General features: G+C 35.5%; 1 protein-coding gene across 15 annotated transcripts in view; it reads right to left on the reverse strand.

Moving 5' to 3' along the window:
• Positions 1-12,557, reverse strand: part of KDM6A (lysine demethylase 6A) — a 148,132-nt gene that overhangs the window by 41,150 nt on the left and 94,425 nt on the right. For 7 of the 15 annotated variants that reach the window (XR_014879711.1, XM_085209376.1, XM_085209391.1 and 4 more), the window contains 8 exons: positions 7,826-7,952; positions 5,190-5,288; positions 4,590-4,809; positions 3,894-4,028; positions 3,300-3,455; positions 2,580-2,675; positions 1,115-1,219; positions 94-489 (listed from right to left, as the gene is read on the reverse strand). Coding sequence is in view for 14 of the 15 variants with exons in the window: in XM_085209376.1 (XP_085065502.1) it covers positions 94-489; positions 1,115-1,219; positions 2,580-2,675; positions 3,300-3,455; positions 3,894-4,028; positions 4,590-4,809; positions 5,190-5,288; positions 7,826-7,952 (1,334 nt within the window). In the remaining variant the exon portion in view is untranslated. The remainder of the gene's footprint in view (positions 1-93; positions 490-1,114; positions 1,220-2,579; positions 2,676-3,299; positions 3,456-3,893; positions 4,029-4,589; positions 4,810-5,189; positions 5,289-7,825; positions 7,953-12,557) is intronic. The other 8 variants (XM_085209424.1, XM_085209413.1, XM_085209411.1 and 5 more) reach the window with 3 other exon arrangements.

Consider the following 12,557-nt stretch of genomic DNA (forward strand, 5'->3'; position numbering starts at 1 on the left):
AAGAAAAAGTGTGCTGACAAATGGGAGAATTCAAACAGTGCTTATTAAGCCTTCCTATTAAGTATGCTATGTTAGTAAACTGAGATAGTATACCTGAGTGGAGTTAGATAGTTGGTTTTTCCACGGCTCCTCTGCGCTGCTGGTCAGGTTTGTGCGGTTATGAGGTAGAGAGAGTGCGTTTTGCTGCAGGTAAGGCACGTTTCCATTACTTCCACTTTCTGTTATGTGATTATTGCCTATCAAAATAGTGTCTGTACTACTCAGCGTTCTTGCTGTGCTGCAGGGAATAGGGCCTGCTGGAAAGGGTCCATTAGCCATAGGCTGCCCAGGGCAGGCCGGACGGATTCCACGCTGAGCGACATTAGGCACTCTGGTTAGAGCAACCTGTGGCTGCTGACCAGAGACAGAGTTTGTAGGCAGTGATGAATCAGCTGTTGGCCCATTAGGAATTCCAGTAGATCGTACCTGTGCAACTCCTGTTTGTCTCATCTAATGAAGGATGAACAAAGCACAAGGATGTTAGCTATAGAACTTAAGGCTACAGAATTTAAGAAGTAAAGATCATATTAGGCTTGTGTATTTTATATTGCACTTTTCAATTTCAACTGTATACTGATTTTGACATCTTCCCAGTCGCATTTGAGAAGTAAGATGACTGTCATGCTCACAAACTCGCTGAGTGAATTTTAAGGTAAAGCTATTGGCACACCTTTCTTCTAGGCTCTTCAGTTTGACTGTTAGCATTATACTGCTAAAGTTGGACACTAAGAGAGAGAGAAGCGAATAATGAAAGCATGAGATAAAAAGCTGTGATATGGCTCACTGCAAGTGTTTTTCAACTCATACTGCTTTTACATGCATTCACTCACTTCAGTTTGAAAATGTAGCTTGAAATGTTTTACACTATCTGGTACCCCTATAATAAAATACAGCTAAAACCATTAACTTTCACAAGAAAATCACACTTAAACTTTGCATGAAAAAGATGACAATGTTAGATCACAAAAAGGGCATGAGAACTCTGTACAATACAAAACCTTAAGAATTCAAAAAACACAACAGATGCCATCATCAATAAAAGTTTTGTAGAACAGAAAAATATTTTTGTTCTCACTTGCTGGTGTTGCTGCATCAAGACAAACTGACTCTCCAGCTGCTCCAGCATAAGTTTCTGTGCTGGATTTAAATTATTTCGGTTTGCACGTAGCTGTTCCAAGTGCTGAAAAAAATCAACCAGTATAGTTTAGAATCATCACCATAAACGTATGCAATTTTTAATGACCTTCTTGAATACATTACTGAAATTTATTCAGGAAGACAAGACTTGCAAAGCTAAAGACAAGATCAAGATTTCTGCTGCAGACTAAAACATCTTTCCATAAACTATTTTGTAACCAAACTTTATTAGCTGTTACTAAAGGTAAAGAAATCTTCAGAATTATTATTATTAGAGTATATCTCATCACCACTTCATTAAAATTAAGAGAACTGGTACTGTTAAGAAAACTACATTAATGTATGATTATTCAGAATTCCTATTATCATTATGTATGCTTTAACATTTTTGTACTGTTCTATTCTTATAACAACATTGCTCAGTATGAAGTAAATTCAGTCTTACAGTCACACTTGAAATCTCCTCCAGAAAACACATAAAATTCAGAACACTATGCAACTTAACTATGGAAAGAAGTATCTGAAGATACGACCCTTAAATAATTTACAACTAAAATTCAAGTATTTGTTACCCAAAACCTGGTCTTTGCATTCCTTTTAAACTACTCTCCACACACCTTCAGTCTATCAGTAAGTGACATCTTTCATATAAGGAAACAGCTGAAGAGCTATTTTGCAAGTTACAGGGAATACTGCTCAAGGAGCCTTCTGTTTCTGCACTATATTCTCTTCTACATTTCCTTGTATCGAAAATAGTATCTATGATACACGGGCGAGGGTTTCTAGCTAAGCCTGATTTTCAAAATGTGGAATTCCTGCTGAAGCTCACTGCAAGTTCTAATGAACTGAAGAGATGACAAAAGCATCGTCACAAAAAAGACCTGAAACAAGATTTCAAAAACAAAATCTAGTATTTCATATAAAAATGTTAAATGATGTGTAATACAGAAAAGTGGTACTGACTTTCATTTAATTAATCTCATTTTGTACAATGTGTGAGTTTATGTAATTTGATACAATAAGATACCTCATAAGAAAAAGAGGATGCCTCAATATTTTCATTTCTTCAATATTCTCCGTGCTAAAACAAGTAGCAAAATACACTTGGCTTGCAAGTGTTACAATTCGCATATCTATCTTTAAAACAACATAATAAGTAGCATTACTGTATGCTCCTACTTAAATTATACAATTCAAACAAGATAAGCATTCAGTTTCTACTAATGATTGATTATTTTATCATACAGCTAATCTTATGTATTCCACACAGTATCCATCAATATTAAAAGAATTTGTATTGTTTCCCATTTAATTTCAGAAATGTGAGACAAAAGTATTTTTTTCTTAAAAGAAAGAAACTAACAAAAAATAAATCAAAGCTTCAAGACCTTCAACGTACTTACCTGTAATTTCTGTGGTGTCAAGCACCAAGAATGAATTTGTTGTTGTACAGGAGGATGTGACACTGTATGGCCACTGCTCCAAACATCTGAAGTATTCTGAGAGAAAACATTACGTTAAAATTCTTGACTATCAAAAGGTCCCTATCATCTTTCATATCTGGATTTTATCTTATGAAAGAGCTAGTCATTTTACACAGAGAACATACTAATGCATGCCAAGACTCGTCCCATATAATATCACAGTAGTTAGATGTAAAATAAGCGATATCTAATACCATAATGAGAAACAATCAAATAAAATTATGCAATTAACTTAAAGGTACACTGCTGCTAAAACCAGATAATTTTATCTACTGTAACATTACTACATGATGATGAAACACTTGAATTCTAAATATAAGCAAAGGCTGTAGACAGGATGACATGGTTATCTCCCTCTCTAACCATCACCAGACTATGACTGTACTTTTCCACATACACAACTATGACTATAGTATAGTACTACTGATCTATATTGCCCTTACACACTTCCTATCACAACTGTAACCTCCTTACTAAACACATCGCCGAAAAATTTTCTTTAAAATTTCTAAAAACATTCCCCACCTTGATGCCAAAGGATTGAAATTCACGGCACAAATTGTGTGCATGCTGCATCACTTGAATGCATATTTCCGTATAATTTTGGGAGGGGGCTCTTTAGTTCATCAGAATATATACCTTTGTTGGACTAGATGTTCTTTTCCTCTTGGCAGGACTGGTCAGGTCATCTACTTGGCTAGAAGGAATCATGTGTAGTGGCAAGGATTGCTGTGAAATTGGTGTTTGAGTGAGGCCTAGTACAGGTTCAGTATTTGGATGATGAGGTTTACAAGCCTAAGAATCACAGAAGACAAAAATATGGTTCTATATATTCTTAATTCTTTCCTTTAAACTACATATTTTAACAGCCCACATATTTTAAAAGGGCTGAGCAGATATTTTGAAGTTGGACTCAAAAACTGAAAAATCAGTTTCCATATGGTCATCAATGGAGGAATGTGTACCTTTCAAGGGATTATTAAACCACTGCAGCATTCTATTTAAGATGAAATTTTTAAAATCATGAAAATCCACAAAGGTTCTAAATTGGTACCCCCATCTTTCTCCCATATTGTAGGGAGCTGCTTCTTGATCTAGTATACCTTTGCAAATAAATCAAAGGCTTTTTATTAATAAAAGCCAGTCCTGCACTCAATAAAATAAGCTTGACCACTACAGATTGTAAAGAACCCTTAAAGCTGGGCACCTGCAGAACATAACCCAACTTCTCACCTGCTGTGCTGTGTTCATGGCACCCTGCCTGGAGGTAAGCTCTGCGGGGATTGGTAGGCTCCATGCCTCCTCAATACTAGGAAGTAATTTAGTTTTATTCTGTAGACTACCTTGTGGAAGGTTACACAACTGAGCCTAGGAAAAATTATGTAAAAAGCAAATTTAACACAAGCCTACTTTAGTAAGAGCAAGTCCATGAAATCTTCCTATATGCTGTAGCTAATTATGTTTTAAAGAAGAGGATAGATTTAAAATTTGGGGTTTTAGAAAGGTGCTAAGTATAAAGAGGGTAACCAGAATATAAACCTTTGTGAGAATCAGAACAAAGATGAGCTCTAGATTCACAGGTCTCATAATTCTTTTTTTTTCTGAAATTGCAAACAAGAGTGAAAGATAGCACGTGTGTGTTCTCTCTCTATGTTATGAGAACTTAAAAATGTAGACAATACAAAGAAAAAAAGGTGATGTAAAACAGTATGCATTGATTAAATACGTAAAATAGGGTCTATAAGTAATTAAATTCCACTTAAAAATGAAGAAATAAAATATTACAGGCTATGATATGCTTACAATACATATGAAAACAAGTTATACACATCACAAATGATTGTAAGTTAAATCTGTGTGTTACTTCTACCCTCCCTTCTGGTATGTATATGGAAGAATATTTCCCACATCTTAAAACTTTAGCTTTACCTGTAAATACTTTATCCGTGCTGCAAGTGCAGAGGTATTACTACAATTTTTGCTCCTAGTTGCATTTAAGTAGCATTTAATGGCATCCTGAGGCTGGTTGCAGGACTCATAGAGTGTGCCTAGGTCCATCCAGGCTGCAGCATGGCCATGGTCTAATTGTACAGCACAGATATAGGCCTGTAAAGCATCCATAGGCTGATTTTGCTGTTGATACAGCACACTGAATAGAAAGATTTGTGAAGTTGAGAATTAATAACAAAGTCAAAATTCAATGAAGTCAAATACAAACATCCACCCCAAAGCCCTTTAGTAAACTTTGTCATTATATAAATCACAGTAATAAGCAAAAAAAAAAAACAACCATATTTATAAAATCTTAACATGCAAAGTTTGTATACACAGCATATTCAGTATTTTAAAAATGGAAAAAGCATGTAAAAATTATAATTCAAGCTTCAAATTAGATGAATCTGACAACATAGAAATAGAAAAATTACGAAACATTTGAGAGCACAAAAGACTTAAAAAGCTAATATTCTTCATTCATATATATGTATTAGCATTGAATTATATCACTGTATTACCCTGTTTCATTCTTACCCTATAGAACACCATGTATCTGCACTTGCTTCTGATTTATCAATAGATTGCCTATAAGATATAAAGGCATCCTGAACTTTCCCAATACTTGAATAGCACCTGGGAGAAGAAGAAAAGATTTCTGGTAATATTTATAGAAGGTAAACAGTGATGATGGCTTACAAAGACTGGTCTGATAAGTCGTACAAAAACATACTCATCTAGATGAATCCAAAACATTTGCTGCTTTTCAATGCTGGGCACAAGTAGACTCAAACTTGTTAATCAACATGTATTACTAATTCTTCATTTGAGAAGCAGACCAATGCTGTTTAAACCCTAACTTAATGTATTTGCAGTGAAAGCAGAAGTCACGCTACAGTTTGAAGATCTACATTTGTTCCACTTAAGATAGTCATTGGTCAGTAAGAACAATATTCTTCTCCAGTCAACGTTCAAAAAAATCTATTAAGATACTTATTTCATGAAATCTAATACAATAAAATTTCACATTCTACAATTAGTGCTTCAGGATTATTTGATTTTATTAAGAGATAATGACCAATTCAGTCAGGACGGTCTTGGAAATTTTTTATATGCATAACTCATATCTCAAAGTTTTCAAATAATGAACAACAAACCAATTAGTTTAACCACGTACAGAAAGCAATAAAATCTGTAAAAATCTTTCTTGTCTGTATTTTTTCAAATTTTATTACTCGAATATTACATATGTATTACAACTTCATAGGTTTCCTAGGCATTGTAAGCAGAACTATCAAACCTTGAAAGAGAACTACCATTATTCTGCAGGGAATAGTATCTACTTTTTAAAATAAAAACTTCAAATAAATAAAGCATGAAAAAAACACATGCAATTAAATTTAACTACAATAGCTTTGCCTTACATTGTTTCCAATAGGTTTCCCTCTTGGAAAAAGAACTGACAACTTTCAAAGCACATCAATAACAAAGTTTATTCTAGTAAAAAAAAATCCAGAACAGTACAGGTGAGGTTCATCAAATATGCTACACTCTTTTGTGTATTCTTAAGGCTTATTAGAAAATACAGTATTCTCCAGCAGTACTCATTTCTAATAAATAAGTCACGTCCCCATACAATGTTTCAGGATACCATTTTATTCAGAATTTAACCCACTTTCCAATAGCCATATTTAAGTCTGTCTGCTTAACAGATACACACAGATTCCAATTAGGATAACAGTAACATCAAGCCCCAAGAAACTTTAGAACAAGGAAGTGAGGTGGAGTTTTTAAACTTTAAAACATGTTATCTAATTTGGAGGACCAGCAGAGGAAGGAGTAACACAAGGGGATATACTGGGAGGGAAAAAGAGAAAGAGTGAATGCACAGCCCTGTAAACTTATAACTCTCCTGTTAATGTATTGACTGCAAGAAGGAGGTACAGAAATGTTTTGCTCTGGTTCTCCCCTGTAGAATACAAGGGATACTTCCACTACATTTCCTATTCCTCTATTTCCTCCATTCCCCTATCTCATTTGTATAGTCCTAGGTTTCACTCCAACCACACTAAAGCCTAGGAAGAGCACACGTACTCCACGGAGCCTTGCCTCTGTCCTGCTGTTGTGTAAGAACACAACTGGCTCTAGCCATGTGGATTGGGATTAGAGAGGAAAAGAACAAGTTTTAGCCAAAGGGATGACAAAACAAGCGAGATGATCCCTGGCTCCTTTTACCTTTTGTTTCCAATCCTACTCCATCTCTCTGTCCCCACGGCCTGTACTTCTCCCCTAGCCTGCAGATTGCTACTTTAAGACTCTTGCTCAAAAAAGAGCAGCAGAAATAAAATCAGGGTTACAGAAACAATAGAATGTTCTAGTTAGGTATGACAAGAACTTCCAGGAAAGTGAGCTGAAAGATACTGAGGTTACTATATTAATCTAATTTTTGCATAATTTCTATTTAATCTATTTCTCCACAGAACTGACCAGTTCATGTGCTTAAATTGACATCAAAGCTTTCAACCACATAGAAGATAAGATAAGTTATATTGCTATTCTCCAAAGCCTGATTTTTTCCAAAGTTACTGATGGCTTGTTTAAAGCACCTATTTTTTAAAAAATGGAGTCTAAGAAGTCATTAAATTGACATGATTTACATCTTCGATAAAGCTAATTTTCACAGGAAAACTACCGTGCACGAGTGAAGATTACTATAATACGTAAGTAGAAACTAGAACAGATCCACTTGAGTTATCTTGGCTTAATATCTAGTTGTAAACTATTCTGCCAGCAAATCGACGCGCTTGTATTTTAGTGCTGAAACTGTTTGAGAATAGAAGGGAGATTTTAAGAAAATGAAGAGAAAATAATGAAACAAGTAAAAGCAGGTAAGGCAGGTGTAAACTGAACTACAAAACAAACAAACAAAAACAAAAGAAAAAAAAAAACAAAACCAGGACCACTTAGGTAACGTATTTCATTTCAATTTGTAAGCTATCATCATCCTAAATAATTTGGCAGCTTTCCAGAAAATTAGGACTTTACTAGATACAAACATATTTTCCTGTCATTTTTTCTCAACAAGCTATAAAGAACATAAAAGATAACTTACAATAATATCTTCAAAAAATAATTACAAACACAGTTACAATGTCTATAAAATCATTTCTCACCTTCCAAGGAAATACCAGGATTGACCAGAATTTGGATCTGCTTCTAGAGATTTCTGGAGATACTGTATAGCATAACTTTCCTTGGTTGCCTTGTCTCCAAGCTGATCCACGGTGTGATGCATCCAGCCTACAAGAAAAATCCACAGATGGAAGAAGTGAAATTCTCCAATATCATTCAATGCTCTGGCACAGCAGAATATTGACAGCTTTGGTCCCTCTATAAAAATATGAGTATCAAACAATACTATCAGTTACATAAATTGTTATGAATGAAACTTTAAAAACTTCCTTTTGAAGTTCTATACTAAAACTACAGGGCTAAAGGACCTAGATTCAAAATTACTTTCACATGCCTTAAAAGCATTCCTGTTTACTACAAGGATAGTAGCGTAACTATGAACCACTCAACATTCTACTATAAAAAGTTAATCTGAAAATATTAACTCTTTCCTCCTCTGAATGTGGGCACCTCATGCCATCATCTTCCTTGTAACAGACATCCATCATCTGTATATTAAGTTCATTTTACCTTTTCTAACTCTCATAACTCTGTATTTGTACTATTCCCCAGTAATGCATTATTAAGAACTGCTGTCATTCCATATCAGTTTTTCATACTTTATCATTATATCTACCTCGCTACAACATCCCCTCTTTTTGCCTTGAAAAATGCAATCACTTCTCACCTACATAGCAAATTCTCCTAAAAAGATCATTTTGTTTTCTCACATAATCACAGAATATATTTTCATGTGCCGTCTCTTTTTTCACTACATTAGGCAAATTATTTATCCTGACTTTAATGGCCTCTCAGTCCTTGCCTTCATATAGTCTTCTACAAGCTACCAAAGTGCATCTCTGTTTCAGCAATGACATAAGGCTTGGTTACCATTTCAAATAAAGCACCTTCGTCATCTTCTCAGGCTTCTCCCCATCTGCCTCTATGCCTAGATGGTATCTCTGGAAGCGCTCACAAAATCATCTTACTGCTGCCCGTGAGTAAAAGGAAATTCTTTTCTAAAGGCAGCTAGCTTGCTGAAATCTCTACATACTACATTGGTCTACTGGCCAGTTATGTCTTGATGTTTGTTTAATTTCCATGTACTTGTCTTAATAACCTCTTGCCTTTCATCTAATACTCATAAATTGTAAAATATGACAGCAGACTGTCCCTATGTTTTTATGGTGTCCTGCTCAAAAATGATCCCTCGTGAAACACTGTATCAGTTTCAAATAATATCCAAGGTTTGCCTAAGGTTTTTGTTATACAGAGCTGCACATACATCTGCTCTCAGCGTTCACGTAACATCAACTAAACTTCTGCATTCTAAGCTTATCTTTTAGGAATCAGTCTAACTATATAAACATATAATACAATCTAAAGAATAAAGAGTCTGCCCACTTCATCAGAAATGCCAGACCCCAGTAAGCAAGGCTGAGAACAGAACTGATGAGTATTTGCAGCTTTACTTCATTCTCTGTGATTGGACTACACCTTAAGTAACTTATTCTACCTGATCTATTTGAGTTATATATACATATATTTTATCCCATGGGCTCATAGCAGCCACAGTGACGCTTTTGCAAAGGAAGACAAACTTACAAGCTTAAAAAAAAAGGCAATCTAGGAAAAAAATCGAATCTACTGAACAATGTTTGCCTGAGGTGTTTGAAGAAGTTTCCAAGTTTCCACTTGGAAACTGTGTTGAAAAGCGTAAGTTTGAATAATTCATCGACTGCAAGAAATACCACATTAAGAGTCAAGTAGTTACAGTGCTGACAGAAGAGTACTTTATCTTGTCTGAAGATGGACCAAGTCAAAACCCTACCCACCAGAAAAAAAAAACAACACAGTAACTTAGGTAGATAAACAAGCTATGATTTTGATTAAAATCCCAAGTCACTGAAGTCCTGAAGCACACAGGAAATATTTGTGCTTTAAGAAACAAGGCTTATGTGAGGGTGCTTATTTGAATGCACCTGCATAACTGTACAGGAAAGATAAAATATTGGGTGCAGTGGCAGGCAAAGCCTGAGTGAAATAAAGGTAAGAGTTCAGAGAGTATAAACATGGTTAAAATAGATATTAAACAATTTCCTGAATCTTCAGAAGTGCTGTGTGGTGATGCCTATTTTATGTTTTATCAGAACCTTGCCAAACTGACAGATAACATGCTGTATCTTCAGATCTTCTCTGAGGTTCACTGATAAGAAGTATCTATTTCTAGGCGACAGAAATGAGAACTAGAAATCCCTATTTACTTTCAGTGCTGAACCAAGGGTTGCTTTCTGATTTTATCTTACCATGTAGGGAGGCGAAAAAGGTAGAAGTCAAGAGAAATCAAAGTTTTCTTCTAGAACAGCACAAGTAAAGGAAACTGGTAAGCCATGTAGTCTCTGCTTTGCAAGAGCTAATTCTAATTGTCAACTAGCATACTGAATACTCTTCTACTTTGAGGACATTTTCAACATTATAATCAAAAATGCTAATTTTGTCCATGTTCCAGGCTCTTTTTTTTTTGTGTGTGTTTTTTTGTTTTTTTTTTTTTTTTTTTTTTTAATCTAATTTGTAACAAATCACCATCTTTCTTCAGCAAAAGCATGCTCTAGCCTGGCTCATGTTTCAGTTGGTTTTATGCTTATCAATCACTCTCATGTTGTATTTATGGCAACTGCTGTTTCCTTGATAAACATCATCCCAGACTCAGTTTTTGAGCATGTTCCCCATTTCAGAATCTCATGATGTCTCATCCAATTACAGACACATCACTTAGAAATGCCCCTAACAAAAGTCTTTGAGAGACTGCTTTAGGAAGCCCTGGGCAGATGCTAACACTGTTCTACACTCTAGTTTATGCAACTGCTCATTAAAATTGGAGAAAGAATACTGGGACAGATTAGATCTTCAGTCTCATCTGGTATAGTGGCCCTTATTTAATGCAATTTTAGGCAAAGTGGTGAAAAGAATTATTGTCTGGAAAGCAAATTAAATGCAGTGAAAAACATGAAACAAACTGTTCTTATTCAACTGCACAGATCTTCTGTTACATCTATCAGAACTAATTAGCACACATCAGCTCAAAGACATACATATTTCTCAGAGAATCACAAGGTTCTCCTCCACAATGATCTGTTTTGGAAAACAGCAATGAGAGTGAAGGTTTTAGTAATTCTCTCACACAATATCTGAACTTGCCTAAATTTCAATTCATGCTCAATAAACATTAATTAGCTAAGAAAAATGAACAAAATGTATTTTCATGCCAAAATAATTTTCCTATTGGGAGTGGAAAAATAAAAAAAAGAGAATCTGATCTAGAAATATATTTTGATTGTTTTTTGCTAATAGCATTCTGGCAGATGGCAGGTATTTTCTACGTCAGTTGCTCTGGAAGTAATGCCTGATTTCCATGGAAACTACATCAAATACAAAGAGTACAATAACACTATTTGATAGAGCAAATTCTTAGCTACAAAACACTTCTTTTCAACACAGTCATCACCGTTGACCACCAGCTATGCATTTTTGTCAGTTATGAACAAGAGCTGCATGCCACGCTCATAAAAAGCTGCACCACTGGAAGTGACCCACTGTCGCTGTCACCACTGCTGAAACACACCACCCACTGCCTCACTGTGCTCACATCCACTGTTGGCCACCATCAATTTTCAGCAAGTGTTAATGAATGTCAACAGAAGCAATTTTTTTTCCGCAGGGAGGAATTCAATTACACACTTTGCTTCATATGCACTTCCATGTCAGATGCCACTGTGTCAGAGTGCCCCTCTGCTGCCATCTGTCACATGGCAATAACATGTAATGGGTACTGGAGGGAAGGTTCAACCTCTACTGCCATACCACCAACATCTGCCTCTGACGTCATGTGCCAACATCATAAAATAGGAGACATTATTTTTGGAGTAGCCCTCGTATTAATTTTTTTAAGCAGCACTGTACCACCCAGACTATGCTTCCCAAGGAGGTGTTTTATTATGAGCTGCTAGATACTAAATCTGTCATAAACACCATACTCTGATTAATAGCACTGCTAATAGTGAGGAGCAAAAGAAATGGTATTATCTTGTGAATATTCTAGTTAAGAGCACTGTCTCCTTCTCTACATACAAGCTATCTCAACTACCACAATTAAGTGACCTACGCTGATTAAATAGGGGAAGCTAATTCAGTTTTCAGACAGCAGACAATGCTCAGACACTGCTCCTATTGCTAGCACAGCAACTGCGGTATGATTTTACAAAGACGACCACGCCTTTGCTTCTAACATAGCAGCATGTGTAAAAAAGACTTGAAAAAGCTCTGGTCATCTATTTTGGGCAATCTGTTTTCTGTTGATCCTTTGTGCAGCCTATATGAACAATGTTGCTTACAATTTATACTAAGTTGGGTAGTACTAAATTAAAAAACAAACAAACAAAAACCAATGGGGATACACTGGTAAGGAACATTTCCATTTGACAGCACCTAGATATCTGCAGTGTCAGTTGTGGTTTCACACAGAAAAAACTAAAAGCTAAACAAATCAGCCTGCCCCAAATGCATACACAACCTGAGTTACGGAATAGAAAGTACTGTGGCTATGACTTACTGCCAGTTACTCATTTGAATTAAATGACCACTGTGTGAAGGAAAAACAAAAAGAAAAAGATGGGCACAAGCAGGCTAAATTAATATTTAGAATAATAAATTAGATGAAGAACATGGAGAAAGTGA

Source organism: Meleagris gallopavo, chromosome 1 (assembly GCF_905368555.1).
Source record: "Meleagris gallopavo chromosome 1, MGAL_WU_HG_1.1, whole genome shotgun sequence".
In the NCBI taxonomy this organism is placed as follows: domain Eukaryota; kingdom Metazoa; phylum Chordata; class Aves; order Galliformes; family Phasianidae; genus Meleagris; species Meleagris gallopavo.